Below are 23,389 nucleotides of genomic sequence, written 5' to 3'. Positions count from 1 at the left end.
AATAGTTTTGCATTCTTTATGTAAAGCACTTTGAATTACCATTGTGTATAAAATGTGCTACAGTATAAAGAAACTTGCCTGGCAGTTTCATGTATTGGATAAAATGACAGAGAAAATAGACATAAGATCATGTTTCAGTGCAACTAAACCCCAAGTACAAAAAGTTCACAAATTAAGCAATTTGGCTTTAAGAATGAGTTGTTAAATTCTAATGTCACATTATCAATCACAGCAGGGTCGACCCGTGGCATAGGCAGTATAGGCAATTGCTACGGGCGCAGTACGGCCAGGGGGGCGCCAGAAATGGGAGAAGAAAAAAAAGTAACTTCCACTATACTTAAAACTAGTTGGTATGAATTCAGAAAAGAATAAGCCCACATTAATATAACTGCATAGTGCATAGCCTACTAAGTAGTAGTAGTATAATAATAATAAAACCTACTCGCCTAAGACGCCCCCTCTGAATAATTAGACTGTACCTGCTACGGTGTTCATTTTTTTTTTTTGATGGGTCAACATGCTCAATATGTCAAAACGTCCCAAACCCTCTCAAACAGTCTAGTGCGCAGGGGAGGCAAAAAAAAAAAACACAAAAAGAAAAGGAAAAACGCGACAAAGACAGAGGTAATGTTACAACAAAGATGATTATTTTACTGTATCCGTGATTGATGACGGCATTAATTAGCTAGACACATACTTGTCAACTCTCCGGTTTTCCCAGCTATCATCAAGTTTAAGTATTTCCCCGTAGTTGCCCTGTATGTTTAAACTTTCTATGAATAGTGAAAGTACTGTCAAAACAGAGCAGATCTCAAATGTGATATAAATTGCAAGAGCTGTGCAAGAGAATTGTGCTTTCGCTTTATTTTGGCTTGAAAGAATGTTAATAAAAATGTCTGCATTCACTTTTTTCCTGTTAAAGCTGTGCGTCGATCGACGCAACCCCTGAATCAGTGTATGCATGCAGTCTGACTACTGAACGTGCTCTGTATGATATACTGTTCCCAGATCCGCTTCTGTACACGCAATTTAAAGATGAGCGAAAGTTTAGCATACTTTGGGGATTTATGTGTGTTTAAACAGACACATACATTTAATAATATGTAAACATGTTTGTTCTGCTTGTATTATTTTTAAAAACACAACATTTTTTTTTCTTAAATGAGCACAAACAGTTACTAAACTAATCGAATGCTTTCATTAGCCTATAGATCTGTGCATTCTTATGCCGAGTTCAGACTGCATGATTTTCAAAGTAATCGTGTCACAGATGTTTTCACACTGCTTGACTATCTGGGCTAGTGTTTCGTCGCTGCTTTGTTTACACTGCAAGATGGATCGGCGACTGGGACATTCACATTGCATGACTTTACTATAGGAAGAATCGCTGACAACTTCGTCCAAACTACGTCTCAGCCAAAAACACGTAGTATATCTTTTGTTATTAACTACATAATGAGAAAGAAGCCTTTAATGGGGTAGAGCATGTACATGTTTGCTCACCTGGGTTTAAAGGGAATTAGCCATTTCTCCTCAACGTTGATAATAAACTAATTTCTTTCTGTATGAAACATCAAACAGACACAGTTGCTCCTGAGTCCTGTCAAACCTCCACTAGTTTTTCCTCCATTTCGTGGGTCCAAATAAACCGAAAAAGAGCGCTTTTAACTTCTCCCCCAGCCTCCCGCTGGCCTGCAGCAGGTATACACACACGCACACACAAGTGAAAGCTGCTCTCTCATTGGCTGTAGGCGATGGCTGATGTTATTTTCAGTCAAAACTCAATTCACACGGCATGATTTGAATCGCCGACAGCTCCAGATATTTAGCATGCCAAATATCTCACAGGCATCGGCGACTCATCGGCGATTCTCTCAGATCGCGTCTTTGATAGTTCATACTGTGTAATTGTCACTCACGTGCACGAGCGGCGATTTGCCTGTGATTTCAGGCATTTGTCGGCGATTTCTCAAAACCTGTCGGCGAGCCAAAATCGGGGCTAAAATCACGCAGTCTGAACTCGGCATTACAGTGACACCTCTGTTATCAAAAAACAAAATAAGAGATTGCTGCTCTTCACTAAATAACTGTAGTAATGCTAATCAATATTTAAATACAGTAAAACAGGATATAGAATACAGGATTTTATAACTTTATTTATTTTCTGTATAGGCCATTGGTTTTATTAGGCAAAATATTTTGTGTTATTGTTAATATTTTCTAATGTTTGCTATGTCTTCTTTTTAAAGCTAATTGTTGTCCCATATTTTTACATCCCAGTGTTGAGAGGTATGGCATAACATGGTTTGCTAATCAATAAATAGCAACCTCTTTGGTTGCTATTTTAAGACTGGCTGTCTTTTTTTAGTCTCTTTGTGCAAAAACGTCTTGCCCTGTTTTCAGCATTGTTTCTGTGGCTTAGTTGGTCAAAGTGCCTGTCTAGTAAACAGGAGATCCTGGGTTCGAATCCCAGCAGTGCCTAATGTACAGTTTCCAGAGTTGCTTCTTCTCAAGATTTACAAGTGTTTACGCAGCAAGCTGTTTAGCAGTGTGGTACTTAACAAAACTCAAATCCTTAAGAACGCTGCTCGTTCAAGAGGGCTTTGGACAATGTCTTTATAAAACATGGTGTGGTAATGCCTAACCAATTAGACTTTAATATTTCAAGTCCAGACATTCACACATGCAGCGCTACCGCTGTAAGTTGTTTTTTTTTCTTTTATTGATTAAACAATTAGCTCCTGTCTGACGCTGTGGCTTAGTTGGTCAAAGTGCTTCTCTAGTAAACAGAAGATTCTGGGTTTGAACCCCAGCAGTGCCTAGTCCGTAGTGCGATTGGCTTTTATAGGCCAGAGAGTACCAAAAAGTGCTTTCTGTGGAACAGTGCTGGAGCACTCAAGCTCTCCGGTGCAATCAATAGCGTCGGACTTCTAGGCTGTGAGCTGAGTCATGCAAAGGTTGTGGGTTCGAGTCCCACCAGAGTCGCAAGTTTTGCCCCTATTCTTCACTTGACTCAGGTGTGGTGAGTTTCCATCATTTTACGCATCTGTACATCCAGTTTTGCTTCTTTCCTTCATTGCTCAGTGCAGGCTTAGATACTAGGGGTACTCTACAATGAAGCTGATGACTTACAGTTTTTTCTTAGTTGTTTACACACAATTACTTGTACTACAGACACAATTTCTACAACATGTGTAACTGATGTACCAACCCCCTGAACCAATTCTGCTAAACTACAAGCACAATTCCTGCTTTACACTCAAATTGCAGGTTTACAACACACTTTTTTCAAAACACTACACACAATTTTCTGCATATTACACAATTTTCATGCAAAAAAATCTTTTGTTTTCACAAGGAACACACTGACAGTCTGTTTCTTAACAAAACTCAAATCCTTAAGAACGCTGCTCGTTGAAGAGGGCTTTGGACAATGACTTTATATCGCATGGTGGGGTAATGTGTAACCAATTGGACTTTAATATTTCAAGTCGAGACATTCACACGTGCAGCGCTACTGTTGTAAGACAGGGGCAAAACAAATTGTCCTTGTCTGTCGTTGTGGCTTAGTTGGTCAAAGTGCCTGTCTAGTAAACCGGACATCCTGGGTTTGAATCCCAGCAGTGACTTGTTTGCAGTGAGCTGTTCTTTTATGGGTCAGAGAGTACTCAGGCTTTGTGGCGCAATGGATAGCGCAGTGGACTTCTAGGCTGTGAGCTGAGTCATTAAAAGGTTGTGGGTTCGAGTCGCAAGCATTATCCATTTTCTTCACTGAGTTAGGAGTGGTGCGTTTCCATCATTATAGGCATCTGTCCATCCAGTTTTGCTTTTTTTCTTTCATTGCGCAGTGCAGGCTCAGATACTAGGGGTACTCTACAATGAAGCTGATGACTTAATTGAGATGTTTTAAATAAGGGAGATTGGAAAGCGGTGCAGGGCAGAGTGGGCTTAAAAAAGGCTCGAAGGCAACCTGTGATTTTGGGGAAAAGTGACTGCCACCTATTGTTGAGATCAAGCCTTTTGGGTTTGTCGTACAAAACCCTCTTTATGCATGTGCAAAGTAACTGAGTAGAAAGCATAGTAAATTTTGCTCCCCCCCCACTGTCTTAGATGAAACTGCGTTTTGGTTTTTTCTTTTAGTGTTAAGACTAAGTTGGCCAGAGCACCTGTCTTGGGAACAGCAGGTGCTAGGTTCAAATCCAAACTGCACCTTTCCCTCAGATTATGGGAGAGTGGCTTTCTGATCTGAAAATCTTTCAATGGCCGATAGCATATGTTTGTCCAGATTTTCCATTTTCTGCATCCTGACATGCTGGTTTTTGTGTTTTATTGTTTTTTCTTCATCAATTTTTGTTATCGGGCAAATGTCTCTTACAGTTAAACAACCTCTTTTGGTTGCCATTTTAAGACTTGCTGTCTTTTTTTTAGTTTCTTTGTGCAAAATCATCTTTCCCTTTTCAGCGTTAGCGCTGTCGCTTAGTTGGTCAAAGTGCCTGTTTAGTAAACAAGACATCCTGGGTTCATGTAGTGCCAATTGTACAGGTGCCAGAATTGCTTCTTCTTAAGAGTTACAAATGTTTACGCAGCGAGCTGTTTAGCAGTCTGTTTCTTAAAAAAACTCAAAACCTTACAGGTTTTTCCAATTGTTTACACACAATTAATTGTACTTCAGACATAATGACTACAACATGTAACATGCACCAACCTCCTGAACCAACTCTGCTAAACTACAAGCACAATTCCTGCTTTACATTCAAATTGCAGGTTTAAAACACCCTTTTTTTAAAACACTACAGACAATTCTCTGCATTTTGCACAGTTTTCATGCAGAAAATGTTTTGTTTTCACAAGGGACACACTGTCATTCACAATTCTAAAGTCAGTTGTCTTACTTTGCATACTAACTCATCACATGAGTAAACACCTGTAACACAGAATTGCAATTTAGAAATCAGAGCTCATCTGGTTCATAACTGGTTCTCGGCCAACTCATTTTTTTAGTTGTTCATCTCCCTCTCCATATTCTCCATTCCCCAAACCTATTGAGGATTTTTTTTTCTCCCTGGAGATGTAAAGTGTATGACCGAAATCCACACACACGTATACCCCTTCTCCAAGCTATAGCAGTTGATGCTTTTCGAGACTGGATTTGCCATGCAAGGTAACAAGTCAGAAATCCTCATTTAACAATTGAGTCAGAATATACCTTAAAAAGCTGAAGCATTGAAGCAGGGCTTTTGCTTCATTTGGACTCTGGACTTCTGCAAGGGTTCATCCAGGATTTGAACCCAGGAGCTCTCGCACCTTAAGCGAGAATCATATCCCTAGACCAACAAGCCACTGCAAGATCGCACCGTACATGGCAAAACTATCTGCTGACAAACCAGCATTCTCAGAAAAAGGCCTCTGTGTAAGCCACAACGCCTTTACAAAACAGCAGACAACTGTAAGGGCTCAACCAAAATTTGAACCTGGGATTTCTCACGGCATGATTGAGAATCATACTTCTAGACCAGCAAGCCACTATGCAAGGAATGATTTATGTGGTGACACTATCTGGGGTCCGTTCTTCGTACCTCGCTTAAATGATCTAGGATGATTTGGCAGATCCTGGATCTTTTCATCTCGATAACTGATCTCTCGCTAATTTGGTTCTTCAAACAAGTTCGCGAATCAGATTAGAATGTCTGGATGAACTGATCTGAGATCGCTACATGTGTTGTGAAGGACAGATCTATCGATCCTCGAAATCATGATCAGCAATGCCATGATTGGCTGACGGCACATCAGCGTATTGACATCATCTGATTAATATTCAATAGTCCATGTGAGCAAAATTACATTAAATTAGCAGTAAACGGTTTGTTAAATTTGAAACGCAATAACCTTCCACATTTGTTGTGAGCTGCAGGCTTTACACTTTCATGTGTCAAGACAAGAGTATTCATCATGTATTTTAATGCATATCAGTGTATTTAGTTCTACATTTAGAGAAGATTTTCTTTATTATAGTAGCCGGTTTTTTAATCAGTGTAAAGAAAAACTGGTTGTTTACAAAAGCATTTTAATATTGATAAGGCATCAGCAACTTTTGTGAAGCATCAAATCACTGGCATATTAACTGTCAAAACATGTTTATGACTGCATAAATGTATTATTGCTTTTAAAAAAAGTCACATATTGTGCATTTCTATTATACACAATTTGTACTAAAGTAATTTAAAAAGTTCATGTCAATACATTTTCTCTTTGCACCAGCAGGTGGCAGTCTTTGTACTTTTATTTCGAGGGTGTAGATTGCATAAGTTTTATTAATATGTATAACTTCATTTATTGTATTAGTAACTATAAACTATATATATATACATAGTTAAAAATATTTACCATTTTCCCAAGTATATATAACTACTACTGTAAGAAAATATTAGAATTCGGTACTTACTTTCTGTATTATCTTTGCTTGAACTGAGCCGATCTAATCCTATGTATATGAATTTAACCTGCTTCCGATCAGGTTTGACCTAGCAGAACTGTTGCTATGACAACAACTCTCAGATGAACTTTGAAGAACGAAACGATCCTGGATCGTGTTAAATCGTCAATATCTAAATACAGCTAACTGAGTAATCCACATACGAAGAACGGACCCCTGCTGACAAACTGGAATTCTTCGAAAGACGATTTTATGAAAGACATAATGCCTGTAAAACGCAGGACACCTGCAAGGGCTTGTCTGGGATTTAAAACCCCGGACCTCTCGCACACGAAACGAGAATCATACCCGGGGATGTCCAAACTCAGTCCTGGAGGGCCGGTGTCCTGCATAGTTTAGCTCCAACTTCCTTCAACACACTTCAACTCCATGGAGCTTTCTAGTATATTTAGAAGAGCTTGATTAGCTGGTTTAGGTGTGTTTAATTGGTGTTGAAACTAAAATATGCCGGACACCGGTCCTCGAGGACCGAGTTTGGACACCCCTGCCCTAGACCAACGAGCCACTAAAGTGTTGACATTTTACATGGCGTCAGAAGAATCAGATAGTCAGAAATTTTTCTCTAACAAATCAAGGGCACCCTAAGCGAGAATCATACCCCTAGACCACCGAGCCACTGCAAAACAGCAACTTTACATGGCGACACTATCTGCCGACAAACTGGCATTCTCAGAAAAAGGCATCTGTGTAAGCCACAACGCCCTTACAAAACAGCAGACAACTGTAGGGGCTCAACCGAAATTTGAACCTGGGATTTGTCATGGCATGAACGAGAATCATACTCCAAGACCAGCAAGCCACTTTGCAAGAAATTTTTTATGTGGTGACACTATCTGCTGACAAACTGGAAATCTTTGAAACACCTTTTTATAAAAGCCATAATTTTGAACCCAGGACCTCTCGCACCAAAAGCGTGAATCATACCCCTAGAAAAACAAGCCACTAAAATCTGAAGTTTTCACATGGCATCAGAAGCAGCAGATAGTCAGAAATCAAGTGCAGAGAATTTGTAAGATGGAGGAAGAGAGTCTGAAACAATGGTGGATAGTCTATTGGGTGAGAGAGAGCGTAGGTTTCTGCGAAAGTCAACTTGTTTTGGAGTGTGTGGTGGCTCAGGAGTCCTGTGTATGTTGAGAGACAAAAGGAAATGATCCGATGTGTGTAGTGGAGTTACTAGTGTTTGATCAGTGAAGCAATGTCGAGTGTAAATAAGATCAGTAGCAGAAGTAGGTGCTCTTTTGAGGTCAAAAGAGGCAAGCAGAGTCTGGAAGTCAGTAGCTTGAGGTTTTTCAATGTGGATGTTGAAGTCACCTAGCACCAACAAGGGAGTGTCATAAACAGAAAAAGATGAGAGAAGAACATCCAGTTCATCTAAGAAGTGACCTAATGTACCTGGTGGGCGGTAGATGACAACCACATTTATGTAGAAGGAGTGGATAATGGTGGCTGCATGGAATTCAAAGGAGCTGATCTTTGCCAGTGACTATCTTTGAGTAAATTTCCATTCTTTGGAAATCAGTAGTCCAGTTCCACCCCCTCTCCCTGTCTGACGAGGAGTGTGGGAGAAAGAGAAATTAGCAGAAAGAGTAGCATGTGTAGCAGTGTCCTCCGGAATCAACCAGGTCTCACTTAGAGCCATGAGATTATAGTCAGAATGTGTAGCTATGGAGGTAATAAAATCTGCCTTGTGAACAGCAGATTGACAATTTCAGAGGCCCACGGAGAGAGAGTTGTGAAATAGCAGATGCATGTATTGAACGAAGGTTGTGATAATTATGCCTGGAGAGTACCTCCCGTGCTTTGCGAGTGTTAGTAACAACAGGAATTAGTTAACACATAATAAAATTGTAATGAAAACAATAATAAGTGCAAAGATTAAGTAAAATAAATAAATAAAGTACTCAGGTGCTTTGTCAGTGTCTTTGCTCGGTGGAGTCGCACAGGTAGTCAATGGTCTTTACACTCGTCGGTCTCCACACGCAGTGAGACTAGCTGCTTATATACACCCCTGAGCGCTTGCTGATAGAATTCAGCTTGACATGCCTCAAGAGTTCCCACAATACAACAACAGAAACTGAGGCGAGGGGTGCAAAACCGACCGTGATCAACACACAAGCTCTTACAGTAACCAAGGAAACAGTGAGTAATCTTTCTAGCACTACACACAAACAACTGAAATCAAGTCTAAATGTACTTACACGCTGCTGGTCTCGTTGCTAAAGTGCTTCTCCTTATATGGTTGAACAAGCCATCCTACTTCCCTTACTTACATTGTCTATCCATCAATCTATTTATTCATTTTGTTTAGTAAATGTGTTATTTTTGAGGCTGACCTCAAAAAAATATAATAATTTTACTGCCAGAATTTTAGGTGCAGGCTAGGACTGTCTCTGCCATTGGCAGATAACGTTTTTTTGGCTTCATAGGACATGGACCTTCAGCATGCAGTGGGACGGTTTGCTGCTGAGTGTGACATGGCAGGGAAATAAACAGCACCTCTGAGTCAGAAACCATGGTGCTTGGCTGGTAAAAAGGTTGCCATCTCCAGTTTGGAGAGTCTTTACCCCAAATGGAGTACAAGTATCTGCGTTTTTTTTTTTTTTTTTCTTCATGAAAAATGGAATGTGAGATTAAAAAATGGATCAGTGCAGCAGTAGCAGTAATGCATTTGATGTGATTGTCTGTTGTGGTAAAGTAGTTGAGATGAAAGGCAATGTTCTTAATTTACCACTCAATCTAGGTTCCTACTCACATCTATGGTTATGACTGAAAGGACAAGATCTTGGTAACAACCGGACACATTTTGCAAAATGTTATGACCCGCTTGTTTGAGTTGCACTATAAAAGTGAGATGAGACAACAAAATAGCCTGAATGCAAATTATTTATTATAAAATGTAACTCAGAACAATCAATCAAAGCAACCAACAAATGTCTAGGCATAATAATGAAGATAAAGAACTTAGGATATAATCACAACAACACTTTAACTACATGATATAAGTAATGCAAAACAAAACCATAAAGTTAAAGAGTCAATGAGATGGCAGGTCTTGACATGAGCACTCCCGAGTAACCACAGCGTCCAGGGGTAGCTAGCACAACAACTTTTATATACCCATTGATGAGTAATGCAGACATCCAATCAGGATTTACCACATATTCCAATCTGGAGTCTTGGGATTATCACTGTGTATTAATATTGTAAAACTAAATACTTGTCGCTCTGCCAAAATCATCAAATATTCATCAAGTTTGTATTCTACTCAAAACAGTAAATGTAGTAAACTAGAAAGAATTTTGAATCTAAAAGTAAAGAAACTTTACTAATAAATAGATTATTTGTTTCTCATTCAGGGAGTCAGACAAAGAACATCATCGAAAACAACACTAGCTACATAAATACACTGAAGAGTAGAGTACAGATGTATCCACACCTGTACAATCACTTGCAAAAAGATTTTAAGCAGCAGAGATGCTGTTTGCCAGATGTTTATGAAACTGCTCTTTTCTCAGTTGCCATCATTGTGTTTACAGTAAACGCGAGGAGCGCAACACATTTCTACAAAATTTTCACAGAGGCACAACAAACACACAGACGCAGGGGAGAAAGACAGTGACTGTTTACATGGACATCAGTAACTGACTGTTTAATGACAGTGGAATGTTTGATACCGCACATTGTATAAGAGAAAAAAAACTGCATTTCTTGGTAACTGAGATGCACTCAGTATGTCAGAAAGCCATGTGCTCGTGTAGACTATCCTGTCAAAAAACGCGTTTACATGTTTACACTCAGAGAGCAGCATTTACAGCAGATCCTTCAGTCCATAATATTGTAGTGATATTAAAGTACTGACTTTAAACAATTCCTCATCTCCCACTTGTTTTGGCAACCCAACTAGTCGTCTCTCTGCCGTCTGAACACTTTCAGGTAAAACAGTCTTTAAAGCTATCATACATATTAATGAAGTTGCCCCGAATACACAATAGAGCGCACTGATTGTTTTGAACAAAGTCTTTCTCATGAATGAATGCAGTACACTCAGAGACAACATGAAATACTCCCAGGTACAGACAGACGGTCTACATGCTGGAATACACGCAAGGAAGTGTATGGGTAGAAAAGTCCAGTATGACTGCGGCTTAAGTGCATGTGAATGGTTTCTTTCCAGTGTGGATCCTCATGTGTTGATTAAGGTATGATGAGCGGCTGAAACTCTTCCCACACTGAGTGCATGTGAATGGTTTCTCTCCAGTGTGGATCCTCATGTGGTGATTAAGGTGTGATGATTGGCTGAAACTCTTCCCACACTGAGTGCATGTGAATGGTTTTTCTCCAGTGTGGATCCTCATGTGTTTATAAAGGGATGATGAGCAGCTGAAACTCTTCCCACACTGAGTGCATGTGAATGGTTTCTCTCCAGTGTGGACCCTCATGTGGTAATTAAAGTGTGATGAGCTGCTGAAACTCTTCCAACACTGAGTGCATGTGAATGGTTTCTCTCCAGAGTGGATCCTCATGTGTAGATTACGGGACCACGATAAGCTGAAACTCTTCCCACACTGGGTGCATGTGAATGGTTTCTCTCCAGAGTGGATCCTCATGTGTAGATTACGGGACCACAATAAGCTGAAACTCTTCCCACACTGGGTGCATGTGAATGGTTTCTCTCCAGTGTGGATCATCATGTGAATCTTAAGAATGTCTTTTCTTCCAAAACTCTTTCCACACTGAGTGCAGGTGAAACGATTCTTGTCTCTCCTTTTCAAAATACCATCAGTCTGTAAAAAAGTTTTTTCCTCAATTTTGACATGATGTTCCTCCTCTATACTCCTCTCGTTCTCTTCAATTATTTCTAAAATAATAAAAAAATAAAACATTAGTTTTCATTAAGTCTTAAAGGGCACCAAGGTTACCCCTTTTTTCAGATTTAATATAAGTCTTTTGCGTCTCTAGAATTTGTATATAAAGTTTCAGATCAAAATACCCATCAGATTTTTCATTATACCTTTTACAAGATGCTGTTTTATACTGATTTCCAGCAGGGGGTGGTTTTGTCGTACTGTGCCTTTAAGCCAAGTTCTGCCCGCCCACTGTTTCTACATGCCTCCTCCCTCAGCTGCGTCAGACAACAGACAGACTTAAAGGAAGAAGGTCTCACATAGCATTTGTGAGATACTACAGTAAGAACTAATCTTTACTAATCAGTATAGTGAAGTTGCCTTGATGAGTCACACACAATATCGTTACAAAAAGTTAACGCGTGCACACACACACACACACACACACACACACACACACACACACACACACACACAGATACACACGCAGGCAGACAGACAGAGCGCACTTAGCTTAGTTAAGGCTAACCTCAAGTACTGTGTGGATATCTGTTAAGCTAATGTACAAAGTAAACCTGATTTAACTTCCACAAACCGGGATTGAAGCGTCTTCTTTTATAATTGTTCTGACACGCGGCTGTGCTGATGAAGTAAAGCTGAAGTAAAACGCTGTAATTAATTACACACATACTCTGTTTTAAAACACTTTAAACATGTGAAACTTACTCTTAATCACATTTGATGATGATTGCTGATCCTAGCGAACAGAACAGACCTTTTATTCCCGGTTGCTCTGCGTATGTCTGCCTGGTCTTGTTGACATATACACGCGACTACCGGAACATGTTAATGCGCGCAGCTGTCAATCAATTCGGTGGGCGGGGGGATCGCACACCTACGTAATGGTGCGATCGATTTGAAAACAGCTCTAATTGGCCGACCCTTTTTTTGTAGTTAAATTGAAAAAAAAGGACTGGGTGTGTTCATATCACCCCAGTATGACGGTCGATACACTATTCCAACACACAGATCTGTCCAAACAGCTTGAAAAGTTGATTTTTTACCATAGGTGCCCTTTAAGTCATCCTTATTTATCTAGTGCTTTTACAATGTAAATTGTGTCAAAGCCACTTAACATAGAAGTTAAAGTAAATTTAAACTGTGTCAATCCAGTTTTCAGAGTTTCTTAAATAATTGATCATAAAAGTCATTTTGGTCATATTGATCAGACACAGATTTAAAAGCTGTAAATGGCCTATTTTTATTCCTATATATTCACAATTACAACAAAATGTTTTTCTAAAATGTGTAAAGCAGACAGGGAATACTTGTATATTCTGTGCCTGACTGGTAAACACACCAGAAAAAAAAGTTATTGCGTAACAGCTGAACAAACAGCTGAATTTTTGTCTTGCAAACATGAGACATGCCTGTCAGCATCTGCATAAAGCAGGGGTTCTCAACCTTTTGCAAGCTGGCCCCCCCCCAAAGCAGGTTTATTGCAGCTAGGGCCCCAGTGACTCAGAGAGGGTACAAGGACCTTAAATTTTTGAGACTTGCTTAGCTTCTCGAAGAGAAATCAAACAAATGAGCGCTTTCTAAAGTCTATGAGCACAGCACACACAAATAAACTAAATTGACATACTGCAGTTATATTTCGAAATGTGTTTTTTTTTTTATATTTATAACATTTGAATACAGTTCAGCAACATACATCACACAACCTGACGACAAAGGGAGCTGACAATTGACCATCACTAAATTTACCATCACCTCAAGATTGAAAATTTTACACTGATTTCATACAGGGTTCATACAGACACAGCCTAATGAAAATCAAAGACTTTTAGGCACTTTTTCCAGCATCTACTTTTATTTTCGAAACTGACATGCAATGTATTGACCACCTGAAATGTATTCTCAGCAACCCATAAAAACATTGCATAGGAACTATTAGCAAATTATTGTTATAATTAAATAAATTATGTAGCCTTCCCAGTATAAAATAACAGTAGCAGACCTAACTTTATAGCTACAGCTCGGCAGAGTCAGCACAGGTATAAAAACAGATGGTTTTATTCCTGATGAGAATATTTATTGTTGTCAGACTTCACTCTCACATAAATACACCTAAATAAATCAATCAAAACTCATAGCTAATCAGGATAGCCTGTGCGTGTAGGGGGAGAGTCAGAGGAGGGGAAGGTCCGTAAAAATTAGCATAAAAAAGGGAGTGTCAGTTTTGGGCACGTGCTGATTTTCACAGAGGCAAAACAAACACACAGACGCAGAGGAGAAAGTCAGTGACTGTGTTTACATGGACATCAGTAATCGAATTATTTGCCAAATTATTAAATGGTAGATTTTAATTGCAGTTTGGCTCTTTCATTCAGGAATTTCATTCGTGCCCGGTGACAAACGAGATATTTGATTCGAGGAATTGCTGGAAGCGTGTATCTTTCATGCAATGTTTGTTGCAAAAAAAAAAAATCCTTCACATTTCTCTGTAACTTAGATGCACTTGGTAGGTAGTGTCAGAAAGCCATGTATGTTATTCCTGTCACAAAATGTGGGTGTAAGTTTAATTGTGGTGCTAACATGTTTACACTCGGAGAGCAGCATTATTTATCGTACGGTAAACTTTATTAACTTAGAAACCATTTGACTAAGGTCTGTCTTTAAACACTGAAAGAGTACTGCTGACGAACTAACATTGCCTCTGAATAAACAAACAAAAATCACTGGTCGCTCACTTAACACATACTGGAGCTCTGTCTTTTATTTAAGGAGACGAGCAGCAAATCTGGATTTCACCATTTTCAGATGAGAAAAGCTCTCGGGTAAAAAATGTTCCTTAGACACACGTTTCTGTCACGCGTCGCGTGCAGCATAATCCACACGTGAGTCCAGCTACGCTATCATAGAGGGAAAATAAAAACAAAACCTTCACTGCAGCAAAGTATAAAACGCAACAATGACGACCCGAATCTCCAAATATTTCTTGTTCTCCCACTTGGCAACACAACGTGGCGTCTCTTTGCCGTCTGAACACTGTACAGGTACAAACAGTCTTCGAAGATATCATGCACATTAATTAGGTTGCACCGCATACACAATAGAGCGCATTGATTGGTTTCAACCAAGTCTTACTCATGAATGAATGCAGCACACTCAGAGACGTCATAAGGTACTTCCAGGTAGATGTTCAGTCTGCACGCTGGAATACATGCTAAGATCTCATGGCCGTGACGGAGCTTAAAAATTCATTTTAAACCGGAAGTACGAATTTGCTCAAAATAACGCAAAAACAACCAATTTACACTTTTTAGTGAAATATAGGTGTCCTAATAGTGTTTTTAGCAGTGTGGGACACATATACGACTGTCAACAACTCAAAAAATGTGTTTTGTTGTTTTGTGACCCTTTAATGTCAGAAGTAGAGTATGGTGGTATTGTTATTTTGGACCATTGTCCAGTCTCAATAAAATATAAATATGTTTTCCAGGCAATGTAATCCCCCAATGTACATGGCGGTTTAACTCAAGACGATTGGCAGATGACGATTTTGTAAAATTTATTGATGCTCAAATAGATTTCTACTTTGAGACAAACGAATCCCCAGAGATAAGTTAAAGCATCCTATGGGATACTCTGAAAGCATATAAGAGGACAGATTATTTCAGATCAACGTAGTGCAAATAAAACAATGTCAAAACGGCTTACAGAGATTATGAATAAAATACAATGGATCAGCTACACTCAACATCACCTTCTGAATAGCTCCATAAAAAAAAGACTTCTTCTGCAAGTGGAATATGACTCCTTGACAAGGGAAAAGGCGTTATGAACGAGCTGGCAGGTTATTGTGTTACCAACTGAAATGATCCTCAGCAGTTGGTTTTATATTTGCAGATCTGAGGTAAACAAAATTGAAATTAATGAGGGTTTTTTCTTTAATTATTTGGAATTACCATCTGTGATTCAGATCAGTTGGCATCAGAAGGAAAATAACACCTTCTGAAATTGAAAATGCAATCCAAAAAATGAACACCAGAAAATTGAAAACTCAATCTGGCCCTGGTGGCTTCCCAGCTGAGTTTTATAAGAAGTTTACTGTCACGCTTACACCCCTGTTGTGCAAGGTATTTGCTGAAGCTCTTGTCTCGGAATCACTCATCCTCTTTATGACATCGGCTGCTATAACAGTACTTCTTAAAAGGTAAAATGATTTATTTAAATGTGAATCTTATCGTCCGATCAACTTAATCTGCTGTGATTATAAGATCCTGGGGTGTTTCTAGAAAACCTAGTAAGAGCTTGTTTGTCAAGCCAAGGTGTGTCTGATTGGTGTCGGAACTAAACTTTGCAGGACACCGGACCTCCATGACTGAGTTTGGACATGCCTGCTCTAGGGGAACGAGACAGGGCTACCCTCTGTCCCCTCTGCTTTTTGCCATTGCCCTTTAACCTCTTGCAATCGTAAAGAACTCAGATAGCTTGCAAAGAGTTTTCAGAGAGGGACAAGAACATAAGTTCCTGCTATATGCTGATGATCTTCTTTTTATGTCAAATCCAGATACATGTATTTCAAAAGCTCTTACAATAATTTCAGAACTGGCAAATGTTTCTGGATACATAGTCAATCTAGCCAAGTGTCTCCTTTTCCCTATCAATGATAGAGCACAGCAAATGTCCTTCCAATCCTTTCCATTTTCAGCAAGTCCTGATAAATTTGTATATCTGGGTGTAAGTGTGACACGCAAATATAAGGATCTGTTCAATAATAATTTTAAAACAACCTTAGACAAAGCCAAACGAGGCATGGCATGGTGGTCAATCCTCACTTTATCTTTGGATGGGAAGATCAATTCCATTAAAGTGGCAATACTACCAAAATTTCTGTTTCTATTTTTAGACTGCCTGTTTTTTATTGTCAAGTCATTTTTTAAGAAGTTGATTTACATATTTTCTGGACTATAAGATTAAATTTTTTCCCTAGGTTTTGACCATGAGGCTTATATAAAGAAGCAGCTATTCTGTGGATTTTTCTTCCACCGCTAGGGACGCTCTGATCGGAATTACTGGTAGAATAAAAAATAAGAGACGAAAAATCTATGCAAAGAAAAATAGACTGCGCTACTTTTTCTTTAGCAGATAGAACACACATGACAAATTACTAACTGAAAATTATATTCAAATCCTTGCCCCTTCATCATGGAAACCACACAAAGAAGTTCATATGATGCAAGTTAAGTTGAAGGCCATCGGGCTTGCTACCCAGGAAGGAAACTGCGCTGCTGCACGCAAGCTTAGCGTCAACGAATCTATGGTGAGGCGTTGGAGGCGGCAGCGGGAAGAGCTCATGCAATGCCAAAAGTCAAGAAAAGCTTTCAGAAGACATAAAAGCAGTTGGCCTGAACTTGAAAATGTCCTGGAAGACTTGGTGAACACACAGAGAGCATATGGCCGAGGTGTATCCATTGTACAGATCAGACTGAAAGCCAAAACAATCGGCTTCAAAATGAACATTGAAGGTTTCAAAGCAGGGCCGTCATGGTGTTTCAGATTTATGAGACGTAAAAACCTGTCCAATAGAGCACGGACCACTCTGTTAGCAACTCCCTCCTGACTATCAGGAAAAAGTTGAAAACTTCCATAAATTCGTTGAAACAAAGATACAAGAGAACTTCCGGACCAGACAACATCAATAATATGGATGAAATACCTTTGATGTTTGATCTGCCTCTGACCAGGACTGTTACCAAGACAGGTGCATCATCCGTGTTGTTGAAAACAACTGGCCATGAGAGAACGCACTTTACCTGCGTTCTGACATGCACGGCATCCGGACAAAAAATTCCACCAATGTTGATTTTTAAGCACATAACTACGCCCCAAAGAACAACTCCCGAAAGGTATAGTGGTCAAAGTTAACGTCAAAGGTTGGATGGTGGAAGGCCTAATGAAGGAATGGTTAACGAAGTGCTACGGTAAGCCGATTTTTTCACCAGAAAAAAACGCTGCTTGTTTTGGATAGCATGAGGGCCCACATCACAGATTCTGTGAAAGCAGCAATCAAGAAAACAAACTCCATTACAGCTGTGATTCCTGGAGGTACAACAACGTATTTACAGCCACTTGACATCAGTGTGAATTGGGCATTTAAAAGGTGCACTCCGGGTTGAGTGGAAGACTTGGATGACAAGTGGTAAAAAGTCTTTCACAAAAACTGGCCGCATGCTAAAAACATCCTTTTCTGATGTCTGTCAGTGGATCCAAACAGCGTGGAGTGCTGTCAAAGAATCCACCATTACCATTGGGATCCGAAAGGCTGGACTGCTACGCGAAGAGAGCGGTGCACTTTCAGAGCTAAATTTACTAGAGGATGAAAGCAACACAGAGATCGAGACTGATGGAGACAAATGTGACGAAGCGCTTCTGAGGCTGTTCAACTCCGACACTGAAGAAGATGAATTCATGGGTTTCAGCAAAGATGATTAAAGTGACTTGTGGTTTCAAACACAAGAGAAATAAAGGTGAATAAATACCGTTTTTTTATGTTCTGTTTTTATCAGCAAAGTTGCTGCCGTGTTAAAAGGCAATGTTCAGAAAGAATCTGTTCAGGTACATACATACATGTACAGTTTCAGTACAAAATCGTTCTGTACATGCAGTAAATTTAAAATTTTTCAACATAGATATCTGCGGCTTATAGCCCGGTGCGGTTTGTATAACTTTTTTCTTTTTTTTTTAAATAGCGCGCATGTGGCTTATATACAGGTGCGCTCTATAGTCCAGAAAATATGGTAATTGTATTTTTACATTTCTCTAGGATAAGAAAATTCCTTGCATAAGAAAGGAACTCTTGGAAAAAAGAAGGAAGAGAGTGGATTGCCAATGCCAAATTTCTGCTCCAATTTTGTTAAATCCATTGTTCCCCCCCTCTCTTATAGATTCAGCGTTCCAATGATGGTCTAGGAAGGGAGTTAACTGTGATAAGAACCTGTTAAAAGATGCCATATTTTTCTCATTTCAACAGTTAAGAACAGACATTGAGATTCCACACTGTAATTTTTTAGGTACCTTCAGGTCTTTTGGTTTCGTTAAAAAAACTTCTCTCCTTCACCAAAAGCATGCTGTATAGATGAATTGGTAAACATGAACCCATATCAAAAAGGTGTAATGTCCATGTTATATGAAGTGATCCAAAGAACTGCCTCTACTTCCCTAAATCGTATAAAGCAAAACTGGGAAGACCAACTGGGACTAGAAATATCAGATACAGCCTGGCAATATGCCATAGAACTGGTACACTCATCTTCTGTATGTATTAGACATGGTCTTCTTCAGTTTAAGGTGCTTCATAGGCTTCACCTATCTAGGAGCAAGCTGGCAAAAATGTATTCAGGGTCAGATTCATCTTGTCCCAGATGTGGTTTGGAGCCAGTAGTTCAAAGTCATATGTTCCGGGGATGCCCTAGATTACATCATTTTTTACCAATATTTTTAGATAATTTTCATCTAAATGTAATAAAGATATGGATCCTAATCCTTTGATCTCAATTTTTGGTACAGTGGCAGAAGAAATGTACCTGTCAGCTAATCACGTCGAAATCATTGCCTTTTCTTCTTTACTGACCAGACACCTGATTCTTCTCAGGTGGAAAAAGACGAACCTGCCATCCCACAATCATTGGATATTAGAAGTGTTATCACATCTTTAACTCGAGCACCTTAAGTACACCATCCGAGGCTCTACAAAAAAAGTTTTATGAGGTTTGGCAGCCTTTCCTATCCTACACTGAACGCTCAGGGGTTATTATATCCTAAGTGAGAGTTGATCCCTAATTTCCTGATTTGTTTTTACCTATTTTTATTTTTCTCTTTTTCCCTTTTTCTTTATGGGGTATGAGTATGTCTGTAGGTATGTACCATGTTAATTTGTTCTTTAATTTGTTTGTTGTGGAAAAATCAAAGACTTTTGAAAAATCAATAAAAATATTTGAATAATAAGAATGTAAGCAGTACTAAATAGTTTTTTGAACAAGTAATAATCCCATTAATCTAGTTATAGTACATGTTCCTGTTGAAGATCTGTGAATTTAAACTATTTATTCATTAAAGAAGGACAAGCCATTCTCATACGTGACTTTGTTCTTTGAGTGACTGAAATGTAGGCAATAGCTATGTTTCCATCCAAAAATGCAAATTAAATTTATTTGCAAAACTGGAATATCACAAAAAATATTCAAATAAATTAGCGTTTCCATCCAATGAATCAAAGAAAACAAAATCGTCACTTCCTGATTAACTAGCATGAAATATCAACAGTAAAAACAGAATTTACTGCAGTAGGAGAAGCTATATGAATCTTTTCTTTATTTAATAAAAGACTTTCACATCAGAGGATAATGCCGACACACAATGAACATGTGGTGGCGTTTGAAGCAATGAGATGTGGAGAACAGACGCTCTTGACTCGCTCCAGACACTCTGGAGGTCATTAATAATATAATAACATTAATACTTAAACGGTTGAGGTGTTTTAGAATGACCAAAACAGCATTTCTCATATTTTTTAAATGTCTGGGTAAACAGACACTTTTTCCTCTTTGAACACAAAACATTTTCTTTTGAGAAACTTTTTAAATAATTTGGAGCAGTAAACATGTATGGCTAAATCATACAAATAAATCCTTGACTTCTGCTGTCTTCTTTTGTTTCAAAAACACAGATTTCTTTACAGTTTAAAACAGCATCTTTGGATATATTTTCTGCTGGAGATACTGTTGTCCTTAAAACAAAATGTAAAAAAAAAAAAAAAACTTACATATACAGATGAACGGTACAGCAGAAAATATTGGCGGTTTTAAAACCTTGACTTTTTTCAAACTGCGTTATACCTTGAAAACAGTTATTGTCCTACACCTCAGCAGCACAACACTGTTTTTAAGATCTAAAAATGTATTCTTTAAAAAAAAAGTCTCAAGCAAAAAGATTCCAATTTCAATGTCTGCTGGTACTTGAAGAATATGGTCAATATTCTGATGAACTTTACACTCAAATGTTTGCATATCATCAGCATGCTGTAATCCATTTCTTAAGCAACAAAAGTCATTTTAGACTAGTTTGTTGGCCAGTTGTAGTCAGTACAATGCTAAACGTTATTGTTCCACTATGATTTTATTGTTTTGTCTCACGTCGTCCCGCAACAACAACATATAGTTTAGAATACAATATTTTATAATAATTAATTAATTCAGTGTCCATTTCATTCAGCATATTTCAAATTAGGGGCATCCACATTTTCTGACATACTTTAAATCAGGGTTTCTACAGGTGTCACCAAGTTACATTTAAGACTTAAGACATTTTTTAAGACCATTATGAATGAAATTTTAGATTAAGGAATTTTTCAAATGCCCCAGATGAAAAAGATTTTTATTTGTCCTATCAAAAAATATAATATAAAATATTTAATAATACAATAATAAATCAATAATAATAATAATAATAATAACAATAAAATATTTTACATATTTCTTAGCAAAAGATCTTAAATATTGTGTAAAAACAAGAGAGCTCTACTTGGATCCACACTTTTTTTTCCAAAATAAACTTTCTTTAAAATAAAAAACAAATTCACAAATGTTTTACTAACTATACTAAACTATAATAAACTAAATCTATGCACGACAATCTGTCCAGGTCGATGTCCTCAGCAGAAAAAACATAGAGCACGTTTAAACAAATGAAGCACGAAAATAATTAAAGCATTATGATAAATAGAGTTAAAATGACCTTTTTGAATGAAAGGTTAAAGGTTTTATTGAGATGGATTGTTGGTGATTGTATGGGTTTCGGCCAGATTAGGTAGCAAAACATGAAAAAAGGAAAATGAAGACTTGTTTTAAAAAGATTTAAGACCTACAACACAATCTTTCAGTAAATTTAAGACTTTTTAAGGCCGAAACCTTTAGGTTTTTGAATTTAAGTCATTTTAAGACCCTGCGGCTATTAAATAGGGAATAGCCCTGATAATTAGTTATTATAATAATGATGATGTAATTGTAGATACTGTCTGTGAGAACTAGTAACAACTACTACAAACAAGTTTAAACCCATAAAGAAGTTGATGAAAAAAGGGAATTGTGATCAACGTGACATATGCAAATGGAAAGTACTAAGCCAACACCATCACTGTAAAAGCAGATGATCTCTTCTATGGGAATACTGTAGGTCAAATATTGTCAGCTCAGTTAAACTTTTTTAATTTATTGTTTTTATTTGTTTTATATAGTGCCAGTGCTCAAGGACGCTTTACAAACAGTAGGAGAACAAGAAAAGCAATAACCTTAAGAAGGTTGAGAAAATGGGAGACTAATAATACATAAAATAATGACAAAAGACACAAGAACAAGTAACAAATGAAACTCATTCCTTTTTTTCAATGAGTGCTTATGTGAATTTAGGAGAACTAGGCAGCACACTCAGGACTGCAAGATGGATTTAATTTAGTAGTATTATTAAAATATATCTGAATGAGGATCAAATGACTTAGTTGGTGTTTGATAATGAAAACCAACCTGTTTGTTCTTGTAGATCTTCCTGTTTGACTGTGAATGTTTCTTCAATCTTCACATCTTCACTCTCCTCTTTATTAAACGCCATCTTTATAACAGTGTGGAGATCAGTCGCTTCAGCAGGAGTTTTTCTGTGTTTAGACACTTTATCCTGTTTAAAATGAACAACACAATAAAAAAATGTCCTGTTTAAAAAAAAAATAAAACAATGAACAGAAACAAAATAACTTCTCTTCAACACTTGCTTCAACAGTTTCCTTATATGACAGTCATTAACAATCAGAAATCAGGTAAGTCTGAGCAAGAAACAATAGACACAAATGAGCCGATTAAGACTAGTACTCCATTTCTTATATATAGTGATGTATTCTTCGAATAGAATGTCATTATGCTATTTAATGAATTAAACCTTCACTAAAACACTTATTACATATTTTACTGTTGCTTTATTCAAACTTTAACAAATGTTGTTAATTATTGTCTTTGTTTTATTTATTTTATTGTCTGCTTACAGCAACGCTGTAGAACTTATTTTGCACAAGACAAGAATTTCCTCTTGGAAACAAATAAAGTTTATCCTATTTTATTCAAACAATAGACCTTACTGTGAGTAAAATAATACTTCGTTGTATAAAGGGTTAAAATAATATTGTCAACAGCAGGTACATCTAGCATTAAACGAACAACCTGAAATTTTAATCAGTCGGTTTACATCTGTGTAAAAGCTTTAAAAACAAACCTTTCTCCAGTTGAATCACAGTGTGGGAGCGGCGCAGCATTATGACATCACACCACCATGCCACAATAAAAGTCTTTTTTTCCCCCCATTTATTCTTTATCATGACTTATTGATACATTTCTCCCTCGTTTTCCACTTTATACTTTATCTGCTTTCTGTTTTGTACTTGTAAGACCATCATTTATGTTAATTGAATAAACCCATTTACCCCCACTAGATCTTTGCCTTCGGGTAGGTTGGTAAGAGGTTGCATTTTCTTTAAACGATTGCATTTCTTCATCCATAGCTTTAACCCATTTACTTGCATTCACTGATGTTACCACCTCTTTGTATGTTTGAATGGGGAAACATCAAATTCTCCAAAATTGCCTGCCAGGTTCCAACCTATATATGTAATAGGTTGAAACTTATTTATAACCAAATAAACAAACAATAAAACAAAACAGTTGTAAAGAAGCTTTTTAAAATGACTGAAGAACTTAAGACAGCGTTGAACAGTGCATCCACGCATGTTTAGATTTTACAATTTATAATGTTAGCATTCAGATATTATTTGAGTGTAAATTCAGAATGTGCAACTTACCTTTTCAGTCTTCAATGAAGAAGTGGGATGAGAAAAGGCATCAGTGGGTTTTTCTTTGTATGTTGTTGTTAGTAATAATCCCAATGTAGGAATCTACAATCGTAGTTTGTCCTCCAAAGTTGTTTTCTTATAGCAAAATAAGCCAAT

At 37.8% G+C, this 23,389-nt stretch overlaps 2 protein-coding genes across 3 annotated transcripts in view; both read right to left on the bottom strand.

Annotated features, from left to right (window-relative positions):
• Positions 1-22,073, bottom strand: part of zgc:174704 — a 28,722-nt gene extending 6,649 nt beyond the window's left edge. The window contains exon 1 of the mRNA XM_073946248.1: positions 21,924-22,073. The gene's annotated coding sequence lies outside the window, so the exon portion shown is untranslated. The remainder of the gene's footprint in view (positions 1-21,923) is intronic.
• LOC137491109 (uncharacterized) lies at positions 9,359-23,389 on the bottom strand. 2 transcript variants are annotated; one of them, XM_068220201.2, is made up of 3 exons: positions 22,660-23,389; positions 21,924-22,071; positions 9,359-11,351 (listed from the first exon to the last, which is right to left on the bottom strand). In XM_068220201.2, the coding sequence occupies exons 2-3, from the start codon at positions 22,006-22,008 to the stop codon at positions 10,639-10,641; spliced, it is 798 nt and encodes a 265-aa protein (XP_068076302.1). In that variant the 5' UTR covers positions 22,009-22,071; positions 22,660-23,389; the 3' UTR covers positions 9,359-10,638. The 2 variants fall into 2 exon arrangements, with proteins under 2 accessions (XP_068076302.1, XP_073805049.1); XM_073948948.1 differs by having other exon boundaries at positions 23,243-23,389.

This window comes from Danio rerio, chromosome 4, assembly GCF_049306965.1.
Source record: "Danio rerio strain Tuebingen ecotype United States chromosome 4, GRCz12tu, whole genome shotgun sequence".
NCBI classification, from domain to species: domain Eukaryota; kingdom Metazoa; phylum Chordata; class Actinopteri; order Cypriniformes; family Danionidae; genus Danio; species Danio rerio.
This window is presented reverse-complemented; position numbering and strand designations above follow the sequence as displayed.

What these genes read in the sequence shown, in the direction of transcription:
- LOC137491109 (XM_068220201.2), bottom strand. Translation starts at nt 22,008, where the DNA reads ATGGCGTTTAATAAAGAGGAGAGTGAAGATGTGAAGATTGAAGAAACA. An exon ending in AGATCTACAAGAACAAACAG is followed by an intron (nt 11,352 to 21,923) that starts GTTGGTTTTCAT and finishes TTATTATTTTAG; the next exon opens with AAATAATTGAAGAGAACGAG.